At 41.8% G+C, this 20861-nt stretch overlaps 1 protein-coding gene across 1 annotated transcript in view; it reads right to left on the bottom strand.

The window, feature by feature from the left end:
- Ryr2 (ryanodine receptor 2) overlaps positions 1 to 20861 on the bottom strand; it is a 566557-nt gene that overhangs the window by 14571 nt on the left and 531125 nt on the right. The window contains exons 94-101 of the mRNA XM_076939363.1: positions 19404 to 19490; positions 18327 to 18548; positions 16894 to 17024; positions 15608 to 15650; positions 12538 to 12671; positions 7474 to 7534; positions 4636 to 4782; positions 2967 to 3101 (exon numbers count right to left, since the gene is read on the bottom strand). Coding sequence (XP_076795478.1) covers positions 2967 to 3101; positions 4636 to 4782; positions 7474 to 7534; positions 12538 to 12671; positions 15608 to 15650; positions 16894 to 17024; positions 18327 to 18548; positions 19404 to 19490 — 960 coding nt within the window. The remainder of the gene's footprint in view (positions 1 to 2966; positions 3102 to 4635; positions 4783 to 7473; positions 7535 to 12537; positions 12672 to 15607; positions 15651 to 16893; positions 17025 to 18326; positions 18549 to 19403; positions 19491 to 20861) is intronic.

Genomic DNA, 20861 nt, shown 5'->3' with positions numbered 1-20861 from the left:
GGGTGAGTCGCAGTTTGTAAAACTTTGGCTGCAGTGCCACCTGCTGGAAGTGACAGAAGCCCAAGGTTGAAGCTCCTGCTGATAACTGCTCTCCACCCACAGAGACTAACCTGAGCAGCAAAGATTCAGTTTTCTCTTCCTGAAAGGAGACACCAGATACCCTTCCTCACAGAACATCAAAGCTCATCCCAGACAGACAAGATACAAACCTCATGATGATATTCAGAGAAGAATGCCAACACCATACATAGCCACCAGTGGTCTTTCTCATGGCTCTCAGAAGTCCCTCAAACTGATGATTTCCAGACTCTAGTTAAGTCAAAAGCCTACTTACTTATCCTAAAAATGAGACTGTGATGTTAAGTATGCTTGTCAACCTGACTTGATAAAGAAGCACCTAAGAGTTTGGGAAGAGTGCACGAGGATGCTTTCAGAGACAAGTAGGTCATGGGAGGAATGCATGAATCCGGAGATGGATCTAAACAGCACTGAGACATAGAGGGAGGAAGAGTTGGGATCTTAATGGAGGAATCGGTCCTGGTAACATGTCCTCCAAGTGATCTCGCCCTTCAGAACCTACAGCTCTGCTTCCTGGCCACCGAGATGCAGACTGTTCTGCTCTGCCATGCATTCACCCTCACTGAATTCACCACCACCATCACTGTCTAACCACCACTGTCTTAACTGTAAACCAAGAGCCATGACACACAATTCATGCCTTAAAGTTGCTCTCAGGCACTTTGGCAATGGCAAGGCAAAAGTAAAATGGAGGTGAATTTCTCTGCCTTCTGTATTCACATCCCATACTGCTAGGCAAACCCAGCCAGGCAAAGCTGTGGTATTCCTAAGAAAAATTAAGGAAATAATTAAGTAGAAATGCATATGGATATTGAGTGAAAACTGAGTCATCTCAGGGGCTGAGACTACAGTTGAACAGTTTCCCTAGGGCCACATGATATGAGCAACTAACATAACAAACAGACTTTGATACATGTGCATAGTCTCTTTAAAGTTGTAGAAATTCCAATTCCCAGTAAGAAGAGTGAGTTAATTTCTCATCAATCCACTGAAGTTATTGCAAGGATTAATATCTTTTAACAATCAAATTTGGTTTTATGCTATTCTGGCCTAAATGCCTTTCTTCACAGTAATAGTTAGGCATCTATTGTAGACCTGAGAGAGGAATGAATTAATGTTACTATGCATTGTCTAGCCACATAATTGACCCTTTGTCTATTGTCTTATTTTTTATAATGTTTTAAAATTACTTACATTACTTTTTATTTGTTTATTGTGTGGGGAGGGTGGGGTGCCATGGCATGGACTGGAGACCAGAGGACACCTGTCAGGCATCTCTCCTCCCACCATGCAGGCCCGGGTGACTGAACTCAGATTGGCTTGGAGGCAGACGCCTTCCCAACTGAGTGTATTGCAGGCCCTGGCTGATGTCTTGTTAAGGGTATGTATGATGAGAATAATCAGGAAAACCTCCCTTCCTTACTATATTGAATGCATTTTGGTCAACTTATCATTTGTCTTTAAAACTTGATTCAATCTGTGCTATTCTCAAAAATAATAATTTTTGACATTCACAAGTCTCTGTGTTTTATATAATACTCAGAAAGTCCTGTTTGCCATTAAAATTTATTATTTTAAGGACTCAACCCCATCTTAATTGTTACTGACTTGAAGAGAAAGATTGGCATTCATTTTTACCACTTTCCTCTCAGAGGCTTATACATGGTCAATAAGACTTACTGGTTTTGGTTTTTTTTTTTTTTTATTTTATGGTTGTAAAAAGCAACATTGTCATAGTTTAATTTCTTTGAGTATTTATATATACTTCAAGGTACTCTATTCTATTCCCAAGGAGGTGCAAAAATACCTAATTTATTATTCACCAAATTATCAGTATCCTGTTCATGTCACTCTTCTAGGACATTTCTTTTTCTACAGAAATTTCAGACTCATCAGCCCCCTTGACACCCCCACGCAAGCCCACACATGTAGGTATTCCAACATGTGAAGGGCTCACAGAAGAGCTTGCTCTCCCCAGAAAGCTTAATTTCCCCCCCCCCCAAAAAAACCTAAGTGCTCAAGGAGAGTAATGTTTGTGATTTGCACATGAAGTGCTCCCCCATAGACTCATTTGTCTGAACACCCAGTCTCCAGTGGGTGGCACAGTTGCGGAGGTTAGGAGGTTATGGAGCCTTGTAGGCAGAGCCTTGCTGGAAGAAATAAGTCACTTGGGAGGGGTTGTGAAGTTATATTGTCTAGCTCTGCTTGCTGCTCTGTTTCTTGAGTATGGATGAAATGTGGCCAGTCAGCCTCCTGCTCCTGCCTTCATGACGTCTCTGCCTGCTGCATGATCTCTCTGTCATGATGGACTTTCTCCTTCCAGACCTTTAAGCTGAATAAACCCTTCCTGCCCTACATTGCTTTTGATGGGATATTTTATTCCAGAAACATCCATCTATCATCAGAGAGGCAGGCAAGCTGTACAATAGTGACACACATTGACGTGAAAGCTGCAACATCTATTAACTGTCCAAGACCAAAAGAGGACCTCTAACACAAGATGCTCAGTATAAAAGCAAACGTATCAGTTCTGTTAAGATACAACATTGGATCTGAGTAACTTCAGGTAAAGTCGGTGAGGTGAGCAAAGAGCAAACACCTTGGAACATTCCACTTGCTGCCCTGGAATGTGTGACTCACAGGCTTAAATTTGCCCCAATTCTAACTATGTCTCTCAGCAAGTCTACTAATTACTAAGCCGAACAAACATGGCTGGGCAATCTATAGAAATGGACCTCTATGCTCTGTTGAAATATGACGATGATTGTGTTCTGAAGAGCCACTCAGTCTTCCGTCATGCCAGGTACCTCCTCTCCTGCGCTGGGGACGAGGCAATACACAGTGACATGGCAGGTGTGGGGTGGATTCCTGCCAGTTCAGAAGCTTACCGTCAGCATGTCATCACACTTCATGTCCGGCGTGTCACCATCCTCACTTTTATTGTAGAATTTTCGGAAGAAATTGAATGCCACAACAGTGTACAGGTATACAACAACAGCCAACAAGCCCACAGTTAACACGAGCTGAAAGCAAGGTGACATTTAGCATGTACTGGTGATACAAGGGTGTATGACAGGTGTAACTGACAGCTGGGTGGGAGGGGACTACTCTACTGACTGGACTTGCTGACTATAAGCCAATATGATCCACACCCTCATTATTCTTCACCTTCTTAGCTCACAAGTTTATTTGCACATTTTATTTAATTTATCAGTCTGTCAAAGCATTTTATGCTAAGTCTGACCACTTAATTGACTAACAAGCACACAACACCAAGTAAAGATAAATTCTGATTTAGTTCTACACTAGAATCAAATTGATATGTATTAGAAAGCAGCTTTAATGTTCAGAAAAATCTATATACTCTCTTGAGTTATAAGTCAAGTTTTGATTTATGCAGATGAGTATGTGCCTGCTTGTATGTATGTGACCCCAGGTGGCGTAGTGCCTGAAGTAGCCAGAAAAGAATGTGGGATCCCATGGATCTGGAGTTAGTCAGTTGTGCACTACCCAACATGGGTGCCAAGAACTGAACCAGGATCTTCTGCAAGAGCAGTAGGAGTGCCTACCCCCTGTGCCACCTCTGTAGTTAACTGTGCTAGGAGCTCTGTCATAATCCACTGACTGGCAATATGGCAGAGCACACAGGGATTTGCTCACTGTGCCGTTGAGTTGCCGTGAGCATCATAGCTTTATTTTCAGACCTTCAGTTGACATGTGTAAGAGCTTCCTGCTGGACTTTAGAAAACAAGGCATTGTGCTAATGATAGTAAGAGTAGCTGTGATTCCAGGCTGGAGGGGCACTGACGACCGAATGCACTGGACTAGAAGGGCAGTTGCTCCAGATAATTAGCATAGAATTGTTACCACCAATTAGACACCTGACGCAGCCGATGGATGAGTAAATGCATACTTCTGCATGGTCACAGTAGCAAAGGACCAGCACAAGTGCCTGAGCTTCATCAGAATGTCAGTGGGACAGCTGGACCCAGACCAGTTGTCCCCTATGTCAGCATGCCCTTGTCAAGTGTAAAGTATCATTTAGACGTAGTTCAATTTAAAAGATCACAAGGATGTCTTATTAAATGTAATGACAACACTCTTCTTGTCAACACAAGTAATGCATCTGGATTCTGCAACAGTTTTTTGCCACATTGTAGTATCAGGTGGAGTAAGCATTGTCTCCTAAGCAAAACAAGAACAACCTCCTCAATGTAGTGTTCAATGTAGATGGACCTCAGCTGGCTGCATTTGTTCTCAACCTCACAAAATCTGAAAAGGTGTTGTTATTAGTTGTACTTTACCAGAGAAAGAATTTGATACTGGCAAATATTCACTTATTCAAGATCATACAGCTAAACCATCAAGGCAATCCCTAAACCTGGGCTATGTAGGGTCCTTGGAATTATTGATCATAGTGTATAAAAGAAGACTTAGACTATACAGCCATGACAATCTTTAAAGCCATATAGTCTCACTTAAGGGTTGCATTTATTTTTTTCAGACTTATATCTCACTATTTTTAGTTTTTTTTCTAAGGGAAATAAGACCTTTTACCTGTTTGCCATTATGGGTAACTGAGGACAGGATAGTTCTCAGGGTCTTGAAGCCCATTGCGATGTCAAGGAGGTGAGCAGCAAAAAAAAAGTTGTTATAGTGTCCAAGAACAGACATGGTCATATACCAGGCTAGGTAGAGGAAGGACTGTTAGGAGGAAACAGAGGGAAGGCATGTCAGAGAGCAGAGTACACAAAACCAGCAAGAGCCACAGCCATCTCACTCCATACAAACTTCTGCACTCATCTCTTCTGTGTAGACTGTAATTCTTCAGTCCTAATCAGCTGGGTTCACTCTTTGCACATTTTACCTTTATTTAGTTTGTTATGAAAGTCTCAGTATAATTTTTTCTTTACACAAATTCTCCTAATTCATCCTTTCACAAATACTGGAAATGATCATCTTACATCCTGACAGCAGGGTCTCAGCTCCAGCGTGGTGCTTGCTATTTTGCACCAGATAATTCTTGGTTATGGAGGCTGACCTGCGACTTCAGGATCCAAAAGATCCTGATGATCCATGATGAAAGAAAATGCCATCGAATGTCACTCAGGGATAAGACTGCCTGTGTTTAGGAATTCATGTCTACAGTCAACCCAAGAACCCACCAATGTTGACTCCATCCTTTTCTCTTCTTCTATGGTTTTCATTTATCTACACATTGGGGTTGCTAAGACCTATTAGTTAGAATCTATTGCAGGATTTTTCCTGAGCAGTTTTATTAAGGTAGCATTGCACATTTCATGAACTAAAGTAAATCCCAAGAGCAACTGAAGTACCCCTTAATGTCGCTGATACCAGTTGTGACCTTAACTACATACTTGGTGCTGTTTGGGGAAGCCTTCTGAATTATAATTAAAGAAATTACTTTTTAATTATCTGTACATACACATATATACATATGTGTGTGTGTTTGTGTGTGTGTGTGTGTATATCTATGTATAGGTATGCGCATGCAATGCAATGACTGTAGAGGCCAAAAGAAGAAATCGGGTACCCTGGAACTGGAGTTAGAGACAGCTGTGAGTGCTGGGAACTAAACCTGGATCTTCTTACAGGTACTCTAAACTGCTACTGAGCCATCTCTCCAGTGTCCTGAATTATAATTAATGTAAATTATTTGTTATCTTTACTCTGTGAGTGTCTGTATTTGGTAGGGGCAGTGGAAATGCAGGGTAGAAGCCCAATGGTTGCGTTAGTCTATTGGGGCAGAGTTTCTCCTGCAGATGCTGTGTCTGGACGACAGTCACTCATAGTTACATATGGTTGTTCTGACTCTAATCTTATAGGGAAAAAATGGAGGAGGCTGGGGTCATGCAAGATTTCATGAGCAATAGGGGACTGAAGCTAGGAAGAGAAAAGTGATATTTGTGAAAGACACAGGATTTAACAGGAAGGGTTTAGAAGTGACACATTTGCCATAGGACAGTAAGGAGGAGTCATGTCACTGGCTAGCAGGAGATGCACAGCCCGAGGGGAAAGGACACACATGGAAACACAAGAGGAAGGAGTTGTAAATGACTGATGGACTAGTCATGGTTGTGGTGTTGGTTGATGTGGGAGGACCCTGCTAATCTTGAGTGACAGAGGAGAATGGGCAATGCCTACTGTAGGTACTTTGAACAGTTTTATCACTAAAAGTTACTCTTTTTGCATGATAAGAAACGCCCCTGGGAATCCCATCTTTTATCTGATTACCCTTGTTGCTTTCAGAGACCAAACAAACTACTGAAGCCTTGACAACATGTGAGAAGTGACTGTCCAAACAGAAGCCATAAAGCTGCAGGGGACTGTCAGCCTAACAGGTCTCTGAATGATGTTTAAAGGGACTTCTCCAGGCTGCCTTCAGAATTAACTCACAACCAACTTCCCTGTATGACAATAAATTCCAAAGAAATGAAAATATGAAGGCCAGACTCAATTGGACATAAGAGGATTATGCAAGGAGTATGGCATGGAGAAAGCCTCCAGTGTGCCCCAGTCGGGGCGGGCTTACTGCCTGAGCAGGAGATGGCCAACTGAAGCAGGATTTGGGTGGTTCCTGATCACTGAGAAGTTTCCCACCATTCGATGAGAAGGTACTTGCAAGGTGGTAGTATACTAACAGTCTATGTTTTGAAGCTATCAGGAGTACCTTGGATGGGTGGGTAGAAGGGTGGAGATGAAGGGAAGAGAGTTGGCTTGCTGTCACAGACTTTAAGACTAGGAAAACGAAACATTCACTCTAAGAGCCAGTGTGAAAATTAAACAGTGAGGTACAGAGATAACTTTTGGTAATGGTTGAATATATTCAATTACACTGAAGTATATACCCAGGCTGTATGTTTACTGTCTAAAGGCTTTTGATGAAGATAAATCAAGAAAAAGAACATAATGGTTTAATGCACTCAATTTGGGAGAAAAAGTGAGCACAACTATTTTTAAGATGTATTAGTTTTAAAAACATATATAAAGTCATATATTTTATTATGGCATTCCCAGAAATATCTTGTTTCTGTTGTTTCTCCAACTACCCCTCCTACCTCTCCATTACCAGCTTTCTTCTCCTTCCTCCCACTCATCCTCTTCCTAGTAAAACTACCTTTTTTTTTAATTTTTATTTAGGTGTTTGAAAATCTACAAACCTCTGAAGTCTATGATCCCACTCAAATATAAATGGAAATCCATATAAGCTCGCAAGTTCTTCTTATATTAATGTATAAGATAGGGTGGTAAAAGTGTCTGTCTCTCTCAGACACCATGATTATTAACTGTGTTATCTGTGTAACTTCCTGAAATAACCCCCCTCTATCTGCAAAAGCTCCACAGACTCGAGCAATGAGTGTGAAGGAGGCTTACGTTGTCTGTGAACACGACTCCAAGTTTCCACATCTGGTACTTCACGTCAATAGAGTTCAATCTGGAATGACAGGAGAGAGTGTGGATATTCACATTAGTAGATGTATGACTGTGGAGCCTGTGGGCCTGCACCTGTCACGGGCAAGGCTAGACACCCGCTCAGGAGGACAGTGCCCAGGGGATCAGTACTCTGAAGACTACCTGTTTCCAGGTAAAAGAGAAGAGCTGAGACCTGTTGGAGAGACAGACCTCAGTGCTCTGTGGTGATCTCTTTAAGAATCATGGGGAAGAAAATAAAATGGCATTATCTCTTCTTTAGTAATTTAAAACTATCATCATTTCTTTATGTGTTTATGAATTTATGATATGTGTGTATGGTGTGTGTGTATGTTTATGGTATGTGTATGAGGTGTATATATGTGTGTGTGTGGTGTGTATGTGTGTGGTGTATGTGTATGGTGTATATGTGTGTGTGGTCTGTGTGTGTATGGTATGTGTTCGTGGTGTGTGTATAGTATGTATGTATGTATGTATGTATGTATATATGTATGTGTATATGTGTGTGTGGACTGTGTATATGTGTCTAGTATGTGTATATGTGTGTGGTATATGTGTATGTGTGTAGTGTGTATATATGGGATGTGTGTGGTGTGTGTGTACTGTGTAGTGTGTGTATAAGGGGTGTATGTATGTATATGGGGTGTGTGTGTGTGTGTGTGTGTTCAGGCACACACATGTAATGGTGCATGTGTGGAAGTCAGAGGACAGTCTTCCTAAGTTCTCTCCTTCCACTTTGGGTTCTAGGGACTGAACTGGGTGTTTAGATTTGCATGCTCTTACCCACTGAGCAATCTTAACATCCCACTTTGTTATTTAAAAACAGCTTTTTTCTTTTTTGCTGCACAATAACCTAAATTTACCTTATTTTAACATGTTAATTAACATGTGTTTTTAAAGTTGATTCAGTACATTTTACTGTACATTTAAGATATAATTTTTTAAAAAAAGATATAATTTAAGGAAGATTTGCTTTTATTTTATGTGCATGGACATTTTGCCTGCACGTATGTCTGTGTACCACAAATTGCAGCGCTCAGAGTCCAGAAGAGGCTTCGATTCCCTGGAACTGAAGCTGCAGGCAGTTGTGGATCACCGTGAGTGCTGGGAACAGATCTCTCCTCTACAAGAACTACAAGTGCTCCTAACCATTGAACTGTCTTGCCAACTCTTTAAAAAACATTTCTGCCATGTGTTGTGTATGTGTGAAGAGAGGGAGGGAGGGGGGAGAGAAATAGAGTGGAAGGAGAGGGAGGGAAAGGGGAGGAGGAAGGGGAAAGGAGAGAGGGAGATGGGGGAGGGGAAGAGATGGACAAAGAACAAGAGAATAAGAATGTGTGGTCATATGTTTAAGTGTGTGTGCGTGTGCATGTGTGTGTGATGCTTTTGCATGTGTATAATATATCTGTGTGCTCACCTGTGCACAGGAGTGTGCTCTTCATGCCTGCTGGAACAGAGGCCAGGGGCTGAGTAATAGAGCTGGTCTTCCCCTATTACTCCCCATCTTACTCTGAGACAGGGTATTTCAGTGAACCTCACCACTAGATAAGCTAGATGAGCAGGCCAGCAAGCCCCTGCCTCCACCTCCCAACACTGGGATTACAGATGTGCTCACCCATGCCTGGCTCTAGGTGGGTGCCTGAGATCCGAACTCTGGTCCTCACGCTTGTACCCAGAGTGCTTTTACTAGGGAGCCATCCCCCTGGTAAGCTTTAGCTTCGAACACTCACGAGCTTTGAAGTCTTAGAAATGCACACATTATAAAAGCCTTCATTGTTTTCCCCAGAGCTTGGTACTGATTTAGGGTTAGACATAACTTTGTCAACCTTAGATGTAACACCACAGCTCCAGGATAGCTTGCAGGTGAGGAGATGAACAGAGGCAATATAGTGTGATAGCATAGCGGGCAGTTCTTAAAGGGGCCTCTCTAGATGATTCGGTCTGATTACTTATTTTAAATTATTGCCTTTAAGTAGGCCAGTCTGAAATCTGAGCAGTTTGCTAAGTAAAGCAGATGAGGTGAGAGTCTGTTCTTGTTGCTCTTTTATTTCTGTTTTTGTTTTCCTGGAAGGATGACGCTTCCCTTCCCCTAGTGCAGGATCTCTTGGCCTCTTGTGTCTTTCTTTTACTTAGGCAGAATGTTGCCCCTCTGCCCACACTCCTCTTAAACACTTAGACTCAGCTAACCTTGCTTTCAGCTTACCCGTGCTGAGGCTGAGCACTGACAGGCCAGCCTGTCCTGTTTTCCTTCTGCAGGCAAAACTTTGCCTTTGTGCTGTAATTAATTTCATTAACACAAGACCCTTCCATAAGCAGCCCATCAATATTTGCAGTAGGCTTTGACATTAATTTTCCCTAATTAAGCAAGTAGTCAGAAAAGAGAAGAGTCACGTGACTTTCCATAGAAAATGATCTAAAGCAAAAGGATGGTTTCAAAATTCAGGACGTCTGAATTTTACATTGTAGATGCTTGCTTGAAGTTTTTCTTTTACGGTTATTTCCCATTAACCATACACTTGAGTGGCATCCTCACTGCCACTGTCCTTTTGTAAGTGCTCAGAACTTGTCTATAAACAGGTAGTATACATACTGGGTGGAGTAGACCCCACCTCAAGGGTGGCCTGGCTGACTAGGGCAGCTAATCAAGGCTCAGGCTCCCCTAGAAACAGGCCTTGAGTCAAGAAAGCCCTATAAATTAGAGAAGGGGGGATGGGTGGGCAGTGAGTGGATGAGAGGTTGCTTGAAGATTCTGAGATATAAGCTTGTCTGCTCTACCCAGCCCCCAAAAACCCCACAAATGTGGAAGCACTCAGCCTTTCTTACCACAGGGAGGAGGTGAACCACTTAATTCAATATGCACTTACCAAGTTGCATGGATGGATAAATGCTGTAAATATTGATGAACCGTTTACAAATGGGTCTTGTGATGATAAAACGTTTATTGGTGAGTGAATAACCACTATGATTTTGAACCTGGGTGGACACATCAAGGTGGCATGCACACAGAATCCTACTAAGCTTTTAAGTCTCCACCTTCTAAATGTTTTAGTCAAGACACAGGACATGGAAATCTTTTTTCCGGTCTTATATATTCCGTACTGGGTCTTCATTAAGATTTCATTATCCATATTTAACAGTGATAATAACATAGACTTTTCTGGCCCTTTGCTAGCTAGTAGTCAGTCTTGAAAATATTTATTATATAAAACAATGAAATATTTTTGCCAATTAAAAATTTGTTATACTTATGTGTGTATAGGTATATATGTGTAAGTGTATATACCACAGTATGTCTGTGTGCGTCAGAAAACAACTTGTGTAGGAGATTATCTCCTCTCATTGTGGAATTTGGGAATGGAACTCAGGTCTTAAGGCTTGGCAGAAAATATCTTTCTTTATCTGCCAAGCTATCTCACTAGGCCATCTCCAAATTTAAACAAATACACAGATCAGCCATGCTGGGCTGGGGATATAGGTCAGTGGGGCAGCACTTACCTCACAAGTTAAACATGAGGCCCTGGGTTTAATACCTGTTGCTGCAGTACAAACAAGCAAAAACAAAAAACCAAGAAAAGCTGACTTCCCAAGAGAAAGTGACCACAGCGCTTCTCAAAAACAAGGAAGTTCCCAGGCAGTAAAATGTCACCTAAGTGGAGCAAGTGTGCTGGACTCGCTTGTAGAAATCTAGCAGGTCACATCTGCTAAGCAGGCAGGAGCACATGGATACACTGGCCCTCCATATCGTGGGCATAGGTGCCTGAGAGAGGGCTGGGAGAAACTGCCTCAGTCTCAAGGGACCTCGATCCAACTCGTTCATCTTAGTTAACAGCATTATTTCACAAGAGTACCTTTTAAAATCTCAAATGAGGAGGGTAACATGGTGTTCTGGCACACTGATATGCTCTCTCTCTCTCTCTCTCTCTCTCTCTCTCTCTCTCTCTCTCTGTGTGTGTGTGTGTGTGTGTGTATGTATCACAAAGATAGAAACTTTGCGTACTTTTTGATAAAAGGATTACAAAATTTCTGTTTCCAAAGCATGGAACGTAACTTCTCTCCAAAAAAGGATTTCTGCAAAAACTTTGTTCTATATTGTGCCTTTGTTTGTGTTTGACTTTAAGGAGGACCTGAGATTAGAAATGGTGATTTAAATTAGGAATAGTGGATTTTCTTGCTGCTCTTCTCTCACTGCATGTAAACAACAAGGAAGGAATCTCTGAATGCTGATAGGAGCCACACCTGGTGGTTCAGACCTGAAATCACAGCACTCCAGAAGCTAGAGCAGGCAGATGGTGAGATGGAGGCCCAGGAGGCTATCAGTCAGTTCTAGGCCTTCCTGAGCTGTTATATAATGAATTTCAGGTCAGCCGGGGCTACATGGCACAACTTTGTCTCAAAGAGAAAGCAGCAGCAACAACAATAATAACAACAATAAGTTAGAAAACTATCCCTCCATCCTAAAGTGTCAAACAAGTCCTGGCTAGTTCTATGTCAACTTGACCCAAGTTAGAGTCATCTGAAAGGAGGCAACCTCAAATGAGAAAATGCCTCCATAAGATCTGGCTGTGGGGCATTTTCTTTATTAGTGATAGACATAGCAGAGCCCAGTGCATGGTTGGTGGTACTATCCCTGGGTCCTGAGTTCCATAAGAAAGCAGGCTGAGTAAGTCATGAGGAGCAAGCCAATAAGCAGCACTCCTCCATAGCCTCTACGTCAGCTTCTGCCTCCTGCTTTCAGGTTCCTATGCTGGTTGGGTTCCTCTCCTGACTTCCTTTGATGATGGGCTATGATGCAGAAGCGTAAGCCAAATAACCCTTTCCTTTCCAACTTGCTTTTTAGTCATGGTGTTTCATCACTGCAATATAAACCCTAAGAAAACCCAGAAGTATACATGACAACTTTTTTTTGGAAGTTGCTGTTTTCCTAAGGAAGGAAAGGCAAAATGTGAGCTAGCCAGTTCAAAATGTGTCCCTTGACCCCATCCCATGTAGGGCAGAAGTGTTACTCACACAGCAGACAGGGAACTGTCTTTCTTGGGCTTCTTCTTCTCTCTTGCATCGCTGAAATCCAGTGCAGCCTTATCCATGCCCAGTAACTCACTGATTCTGTCTCTCCCATAAAACTCTCCATACTTATCCATTACCTGTGGTCAAGGAAGAAGTACGTCATTGGCCTTAACTATTAAGTAGCACCACCTATTCAATTACACAAGAGTAGATTTTCTTGCTATATAACTGCTTGATTTTACAGAAAAATTAGCCTTCTGGTTTACAGTTCATCTTCTGGGATCATGCTGTTGAAGTTCTAAATAAATCTATAGCACTTTGAATAACTCATCTCTGAGAAATGAGATGCCCCTTTTAGTAAGGGAGTCACAGGAAAGACTGCTGTGAGGTACAAGAAAAAGAGGCTAGGGGAGGTGGGAAGAAGGTGACCATCATTCTTTTACCAAGAATTTTGTCAGAGTTCTTGTGATTGTCGTGGTCTCTAAGTTTTGTGCTTATCTCAGGTGTCTGTCATGATGTACCAGTTGTGCATTAATATTTTCATCCCATTGTACAGATTAAGAAACTGGAGATAGCTCAATTGACGAAGAGCCATGTACAAAGCTGACTGTAGTAGAGTGTGCTTATAAACCCAGCCCTGGGCATGCAGAGGCAAAGGGATCCATGAGACTCACTGGCTAGAGAGCTGAGCCTAAGTGATGAGTCTCAGGACCTAGAGAAAGACCATGTCTCAAAATAGGATGGACTGTTCCTGAGAAACTATAGCCAAAAAGCTGACCTTGGCTTCTATACCCATCCACACATATGTCCACATATCCTCACACTCACCTGTGTACCCAAACACACAAGCACACAAACACACACACACACACACACACACACACGAAAGCTTGCTACTTGGACATGGCTTGCAGCTCAGCATAAATCTTAGCGTGTCCAGCTCTGTGATGTGCTTCTACCAGCCCCAAGTTCAAGTACTCACGTGTAACGGTACTAAGGAATAGTCAAGATGGAAGAAATGGGTAAATTGAGGAAAGAAAAACAGAATAGATCACTAATAGCAGGAGGAAAGCAAGCAAAGGATGGTGTGCCCAGGAGACCAAGTGTGAAGGCAAGAGGACACAGGGAGAAGGAAAGCCAAGAGAAGACAGAGGGAATGACAGCTCTTTCCACATGCACAAAACATGTTAAATCAAAGAAAGCATTAAAGACAAGTGGAGATTAAAATGACTAAGGGCACAGACCTTTCAGGCTAACTAAGCCAATCTGCTCTGTATTTTTTCTCAGGGCTGAAGATGGCCTGTGCTGGCCAGTATCTACAGGGCATGGGCTCACTCTTCCCCCTAGAGGACATAGCAGGTACTGCAGTGGAGGAGCCAGGAATGAGTTGCTCTGTCTTCCTCTCTCTCCTTCCCTATTTTATTTTGTGTGTGCATGCGTGCATGTGTATGTGTGCACATCTGTGAGTGTACATGAAGGCCAGAGACCAGTGTCAGATGGTTTCTTTATTCCCTCTCCAGCTTGATTTCTCACTGAACCTGGAGCTCACTATTCCTGCAAGGCTAAAGGGCCAGTGAGTCCTCCTGATGCTCTGGTCTATGCCTGCCTGCTGCTTGGATGACAAGCATGAACTGGATCAGCTTATGTGTGTGCTGGGGGGTACAAACTCAGGTCTTCATGTCACACAGCAAGCACTTAAACTGTGTCATCGTCCTAGTTCTGACCTTGTTTATTGAACATAATAGTAAAGTTTTTTTTTTTTTTTCTGGAAACACTTGTAGTTTTATATTTTAGAAACTCCCTTTTCATATCACTAAAAACGTCATAGATAGAAGATATTCAAATTGTCCATTTAAAATTGTTTTAAAATAGTTGAAAACTCTGGTCTAATTTAGATATGCATTTATGCGTTAGTGTAATAAACTCAAAGTTTCACAAGGTTACAAAAATGTGCAACAAGGGTATATCAACAATCATCAATCACAGATTCTTTCTACCACAAAGTATAGACACACACACACACACACACTGTTCTTAATTACACTTCAGATACATTCAAGCTCTTGGTGTATGCACCATCTCTGCATCAGGTGGTAAGAAAGACTGTCTCCTTGACAACCAAGTTTGAAGCAGTATTGAATTGATAAAGACATAAAAGGCCTCTTCCCAGGACAGGCACACCTGTGCCAGTACACATCAAGATGGCATTCACTGTGAGACAATGTGTGAGCTGTGCAGCTCAAAGAATCAGCAAGGAGCCTGGAGCAGGCTGGCGGGGGATCTGGGGTGGGGGTGGGGAATATGTCTGCAATCCCAGCCATCTCAGGAAGCTGAGGGAAGGCTACAGTGAGTTTGAAGCCAGCTTGGGCTGCCTGGTGAGTTCCAGGCTAGTTTGGGCTAGTTTGAGACCTTCTCTCAAAACTCCAGTTAAAAAAAAAAAGAGAGAGAGAGAGAGAGAAGAAGCAAGAAATACAAACAAGTGATTCCTGCACAGCAGCTTTCAGCACACAAACACTTTTACATACCATATTTCAACTAAAATATGCAGAGCCACATACAGACCCTGTGTGGTAGGGTGGGCAGGGATAACCCCAGCCTCTGAGCAGAGCCGCTCAACAGCCGAGCTCAGCAGCAGCCAGGGTTGTAGCTGAAGCAAGGAGACTGTTCTCTTTGTTCTCTCCACCACCATCCAGGACAATTAGAATCAGATTTTTTTTTTAAGGTCTTTAAAGTTATAAGACAGAAAACAAAACAAACAAACAAAAAGCCTACAACCTGCAGCCAACATGGGCAACTCAGATGGTATCAAATTCTTATTGATTCTTGTCACTGTTCCCTAAGTAGGACAGGTAAGGGAAGCAAGGTCTGTTGATGTGGGGGCAAAGAGTATGGATTTCTCAGATGCTCTTTTGAAAAACTCTATTGGATTCTTTCACTTCCTGGAAATAACAGCGAGTAATTGGAACACACCTCACAATCCACTCTCCATCCAAAACACTTCACAGTGAAGCCTGAAACAGCCTTTAAAAAAAAAAAGAAACACTGGGAATTTATTCCCTCTTAGAAATATTACCTTTCTTTTCACAAATTTATCCCAGTAGTTATTGGGAAATGACCTAAAAGATTCAAAAGATACAAAAGCAGAGAGGTAAGAATAGCATTACTTTTTTAAACATTAAATAACATATAATTTGAAATAAACAAAATACTGAAACCAATATGCATGCAGATATCCTGCAGTCTACTTAGTAGTACAACGAATCACTCTGTTCATAATTTTTCTATATTATAAGTGTACTAAATATCATTTTATAATAGCATATAAATGTACAAAGAGGTTGATCACATTAAAAGGATATGTGCTGATATGTTAATATAATCATATTTACAAGTTGTAATATTGTATTTATTTATTTATGAGTGCTTTCTCTCTCTCCCTATCTATCTATCTATCTATCTATCTATCTATCTATCTATCTATACTTGTCAGTTATTTTTAAAATTAGAATGTTTAGAAACTATGTCTTGGGTGGTGGCTGACATTCAGAGTGCTTATCTAACATGCTCAAGGCCCTGGGTTCAAGTCCCCCCACTCCAAAAAAGAACAAACTAGTAGACTGGAAACCTGTCACTCTGTTGCTATGAAGCTAGAGCATTATCTCTCACTGGAAAACTCAGAGCCTACTAGAAATGGTAACTTTTAAGAATCAGCAATTCCAGGGCTGGGGACACAGCAGCAGCAGAATATTTACAGAGCATGGACGGGGCCTTGAGTTCAATTCTCAATGCAATAATAAAGTAAAAAAGAACAAACAAACTCAGCATATATGATTCTTGTGGAGAATAAACACTCAAAAATATACTGTCAATAACTGTTTCTGTAGAAGTTATAAGTTGGGATGGATTTAAGTGTGAGTGACATCACATTGTAACATACGCTAGGTTTCTGTGAGCATGACTGGTGGTATCCTCCGAAGTTCAGGCACATTAGCAGTGCAAATTCAGTGCTTGCCTTCAATGCTACACCCCTTTCCTTAATGAACAATTTCTGCTTCCTCTGCATTTGGATGAGATTGTGGGTCATGAGCCTAGTGCCACGCCCCCTTGAACACTGGGTAATGGGGGTGTAGTCCCATCAGCCCTGTGGAAATGGCCTCCAAGCACCGTTTGCTTAAGAGATTCAGACCAGAGGGCAGAAACTGAAGCATCCATTAGGCTTCTCAGAGGTCTTAGTCTTTTGATTTTCTTAGCTGAATATGTAAGTGTTACTTACTTTGGGCTGAACTTTTAACAAACCTTCAGAAACTCTAGCAGAGTATTTCCTGAGCCCAGAAATGCTTCCCATAATCCCTCACTCACTGTGTGTTGATCACGAGTCTGTCCCACTGGCCTTTGATATCATCTTCCGACGGCTGCTCCGTAATGTAAAGCCCATCAAACTCCAACTTCCGTGCCACTTCCTTCTCTCGCTTAAAAATAACCAAGGGGACCTGCGGGTAAGAATCAGCATGTCGACATTCATTTAGCTGGACTGACATGTCTCACAGTCACTATCTTTACAAAACAGCTCTTGGAAAGATCTATTTCTCCATGAACTTTCAGGTAGGCAAAAGCTTAAATGAAAACCAATCAACTACAATCAGGCAGAAAGAAGCATCTAGAAGGTTTGGGGAAAACAGCACACATACATGTGCATATGTTTTAAAAAAAACAAGGGTTAAGGTATGATTATGTTAATGGAAGCATTCTAAATACTAAAAGAGACAGGCAATTACAAAATATTCAATATATATTTAAATATATTATTTTAATGCACCAATATGAACAGATGTGAAAAAAATCCTACATCTCCAAATGCATGTTTTTTAATCTCTTTAATAACACTAGGTACAGCACGCATATATTATATAGAAGTAAATTCAAGTTTTAACATTGGCAAAAGTCTTGGTGAGTAAAACAAGATGTCTCTGTCATCCATGGATGATTCCGTTTTCACATGGACAGTGTCTATGCGAGCACAAGGGGAGGTATTGACACTGAGGAAGTACCCAGGAATATTTACCCCCATGAGAAGAGGGGGGCAAGAGGTAGAAAAAGCCCCTTTATTTCACATGCTAGTCTTCTATGCCAAGCCCTAGCTTTTCATCTATCTTACGAGATTTCATAACCAGATGTGCAGGGCAGTGAAATAACAAATAGATATATTTGCACAGGTGAGGATATCCCCAAGCACTTAGAGAGACTATATTACCATCTCAAATTTTATTCACCAAGCTTACTGTTACCCCCAGCAGGGATATGGGGATAAAGGCCGCTAATTATTTTCTACATAAAACAGCAGGAATTATGTGTCTTCTGTCATGGATATTGAGGGATCTGTACCTAACAACAGAACACTCTGTGCTTGACAGGTATTTAACTGTGAGAGTCTGTGGGCAGTCAGAACGGTGGCTCACTTTTGTGTGGTCAAGTTGTACTTGAAAAGGTTGACTGTATAAATAATTCTCAGTAGGCAAAAGTGTAACTGAAATCAAGGACTGATCAGTAGAAACTTAGAAAGGTCAGGCTCTCTAGCTTCAGAGATGGAAGCCTATGGTCACAGTCTACTCTCCTGCCCTTAGCCCATTATTTTCCTCTACCCCAACCTGCTTCTCCCTTCTGCCTCAGAGGTGTGGATCCCTAGTGCACCCCAAACAAAATGCCACACTCAGAGATTTCACCTTGGCACCAGAATCCCCGTAAGTCCACACTACAGACAGACACTTTAAATGCACCAGTACCCGGGGACTTACTTTCAAGCAGTAGTATCCAATGATGCAGAAGAAGGAGATGATGGTGTGGAGGATGGCTAAGATGCGCAGGGTGGGTTCCATGTAGCCACTGCTCTCCTCCAGGACATAGTGAACTGCAATGATCCTGTGGGGGCTGCTGTCTAGGCTGGTGGTCATTTTAGCTGTATCACTGGAAGTTCTGGTAGGCAGTTCCTTTCCTTCAACCACAGAAGAAGTGGAGACCTGATTCAAACCATTTAGAATACAGTCAGTTCTCTGTGTGCCACGTCATCACAAACAGAAAGAAATGGAAACACGTCCTCTGCAGACAGTTGGGTGTGATGTCAGTACATACTGGTGTCATGGGAAGACTATTGGGAAAGTATAAAGAGACAGCTTTTCCAACAGCAAATACAAGTGATAAATATGCATCTAAAGTTTATGCTGGCGGTTTGTTGAGAGATAACTTGGTAGGAAAAAGCACTTGCTGCCAAGTTTGATGACCTGAGTCCATTCTCTAGAAATGAGATAGTAGAAGGAAAGAACAGATTCTCACTAGGTGTTCTCTGACGTCCTCATGACCTCAACATAACTTCCACACCATAACATGCTTATATGTATACACACATATACACGTACACACACACACTAAATGTTAATTTTTTAAAGTTCATGCTAATCCAATGAACAGTTATAAGGATTTCAAATTGTGCAGAAAACACTAGATACTTTTAGTCTCAGTTATCCATATAATGTCGTGTGAGAAAGGTTCCGTCTCATCCAGGCATCATAAATCATAACGAGTTAGAAATTCAGCTGAATCATCCTAGGAACACCAGGGTGAACGAACCCTCTGCAACACTCAACCGTCTCGGTCCTGGCCAGCTGAGGTCCCTCCTGCTCACTTGCCAGGAGTGCATGTACCATTTTCTGGGGAATCTGTAGTGGGACTGGGCTTTGGTCTGTTTCTTTTGTTAGGATGCAGTTTAGAATTGGTGTAATGTGTTCACTCGAAGCTCACAGGGGAATCTATCTGTTGGTGTCACTGTTGACATTTAGAGCAGAATGGTCTTAAGCCACCAGAATACAGGCACGTACCTTGTAGAAGAGCAGGATGAAGTTGATGGCGAATGCGACAAACAGGGCCAGCATTCTCATGTTGTAAAAGTTGCGAGCAAAATAGTTCTGAAGAGAGAAAGAGTTAAGAACAGGCCGCCTGGTAAGAGATCAGAGATGTGCAAGTGTTTTAAACAAAGCATTCATTCATTTTACTCCAAACTGTAGATTGAGAGCCTGCTGTGTCCTTGGTGCTAGAGACACACAATAAAGGACAAAGTTTCTTCCACCAGGGAGAAGACAACTAATAATAACCATACCCTCAGATAGTAAATATCATTGAAAGACTCCAAATGGCATACTGATACATAGGTTAAGGTTTAGGGAGTGAGGTGATAGTTTGTAGTAGATAACTAGGAAAGACTTATACCAGGAGGTGAGCTTCAGTATAGGCCTGGGATGGCAAGAGAGCTAACTGAGCCAACACAGGGCAAAGGTGTATTAGAGACATGGATACTGTGGACAGGCCCTTTAATTAAGAGTGGAGCTGAAGAGAGGCATAAGAGCATTTGCTGCTCTTGCAGAGGATCTGGGTTCGGTTTCCAGCACCCACACAAAAGTTCACAACTATCTGTAATTTTAATATTGGGGAGATCTGATGCCCTCTTCTGACCTCCAAAGGTATTATTAAGAAGAGTAATGGTGTGTGTGTGTGTGTGTGTGTGTGTGTGTGTGTGTGTATGTGTGAATGTGCTTGAACCCTAGAGAAGAGAACATAGAGAGAGAAGTAAGCTCTGGCAGGTGAGTAGAAGCTGAGTTCTAAAGGCTCCCGATGAAGATTTGAGTTGTCCATTACAGTAAACTGATTTGATGACCTCTAAATCCGTTTACAACTTCTAAGACTACACTTGAGGGATATGAAGTCTGTCCTAGCATTTCCTGGATTTAGAATGTGGATGAATAACCTAATCCTTCCTGGAACATATCTTGTCTCTTCTATAATGTGAGTATAACAACAGAACCAGCCTCCCGCATTTGCTATGGTAATTAATGAGAATATATAAGAAAATCCATTATTCACTGTAATATGCTACTAATAATCATATATGATACTTTGTACACTGCCACTGTTATGATGGCTGTTTTATTCTAGATAGGATAAGATGCTATTGGAGAACTCAAGAGGATGAAATACAAGATGATGACCTAGAAACTCCTCTGTGGAAACAGCAGAAGCAATGGGGACTGGTTAGTAAGCATGACTGCAAAAAGAGGTGATGTTGGCCCCATGGTAGCTGTGGACATGGAATCGGATAGACCTTCGAGGCACTTTGAAAGAAGAGCTGGGAGTCATTTTGTTTGTTTGTTTTCTGTACTATGTTAGAAGTAACAGAGAAAGAGCTCAAAGATCAGTATTAAGTGACTGGTTGGTATGGTACACTGAATTGGAAGAAGCCAAATCAACTCAGCAGAAGAGGATGTAAGGGAAGAGGCCACACT

This window comes from Arvicanthis niloticus, chromosome 8, assembly GCF_011762505.2.
Source record: "Arvicanthis niloticus isolate mArvNil1 chromosome 8, mArvNil1.pat.X, whole genome shotgun sequence".
Taxonomy (NCBI): Eukaryota; Metazoa; Chordata; class Mammalia; order Rodentia; family Muridae; genus Arvicanthis; species Arvicanthis niloticus.
This window is presented reverse-complemented; position numbering and strand designations above follow the sequence as displayed.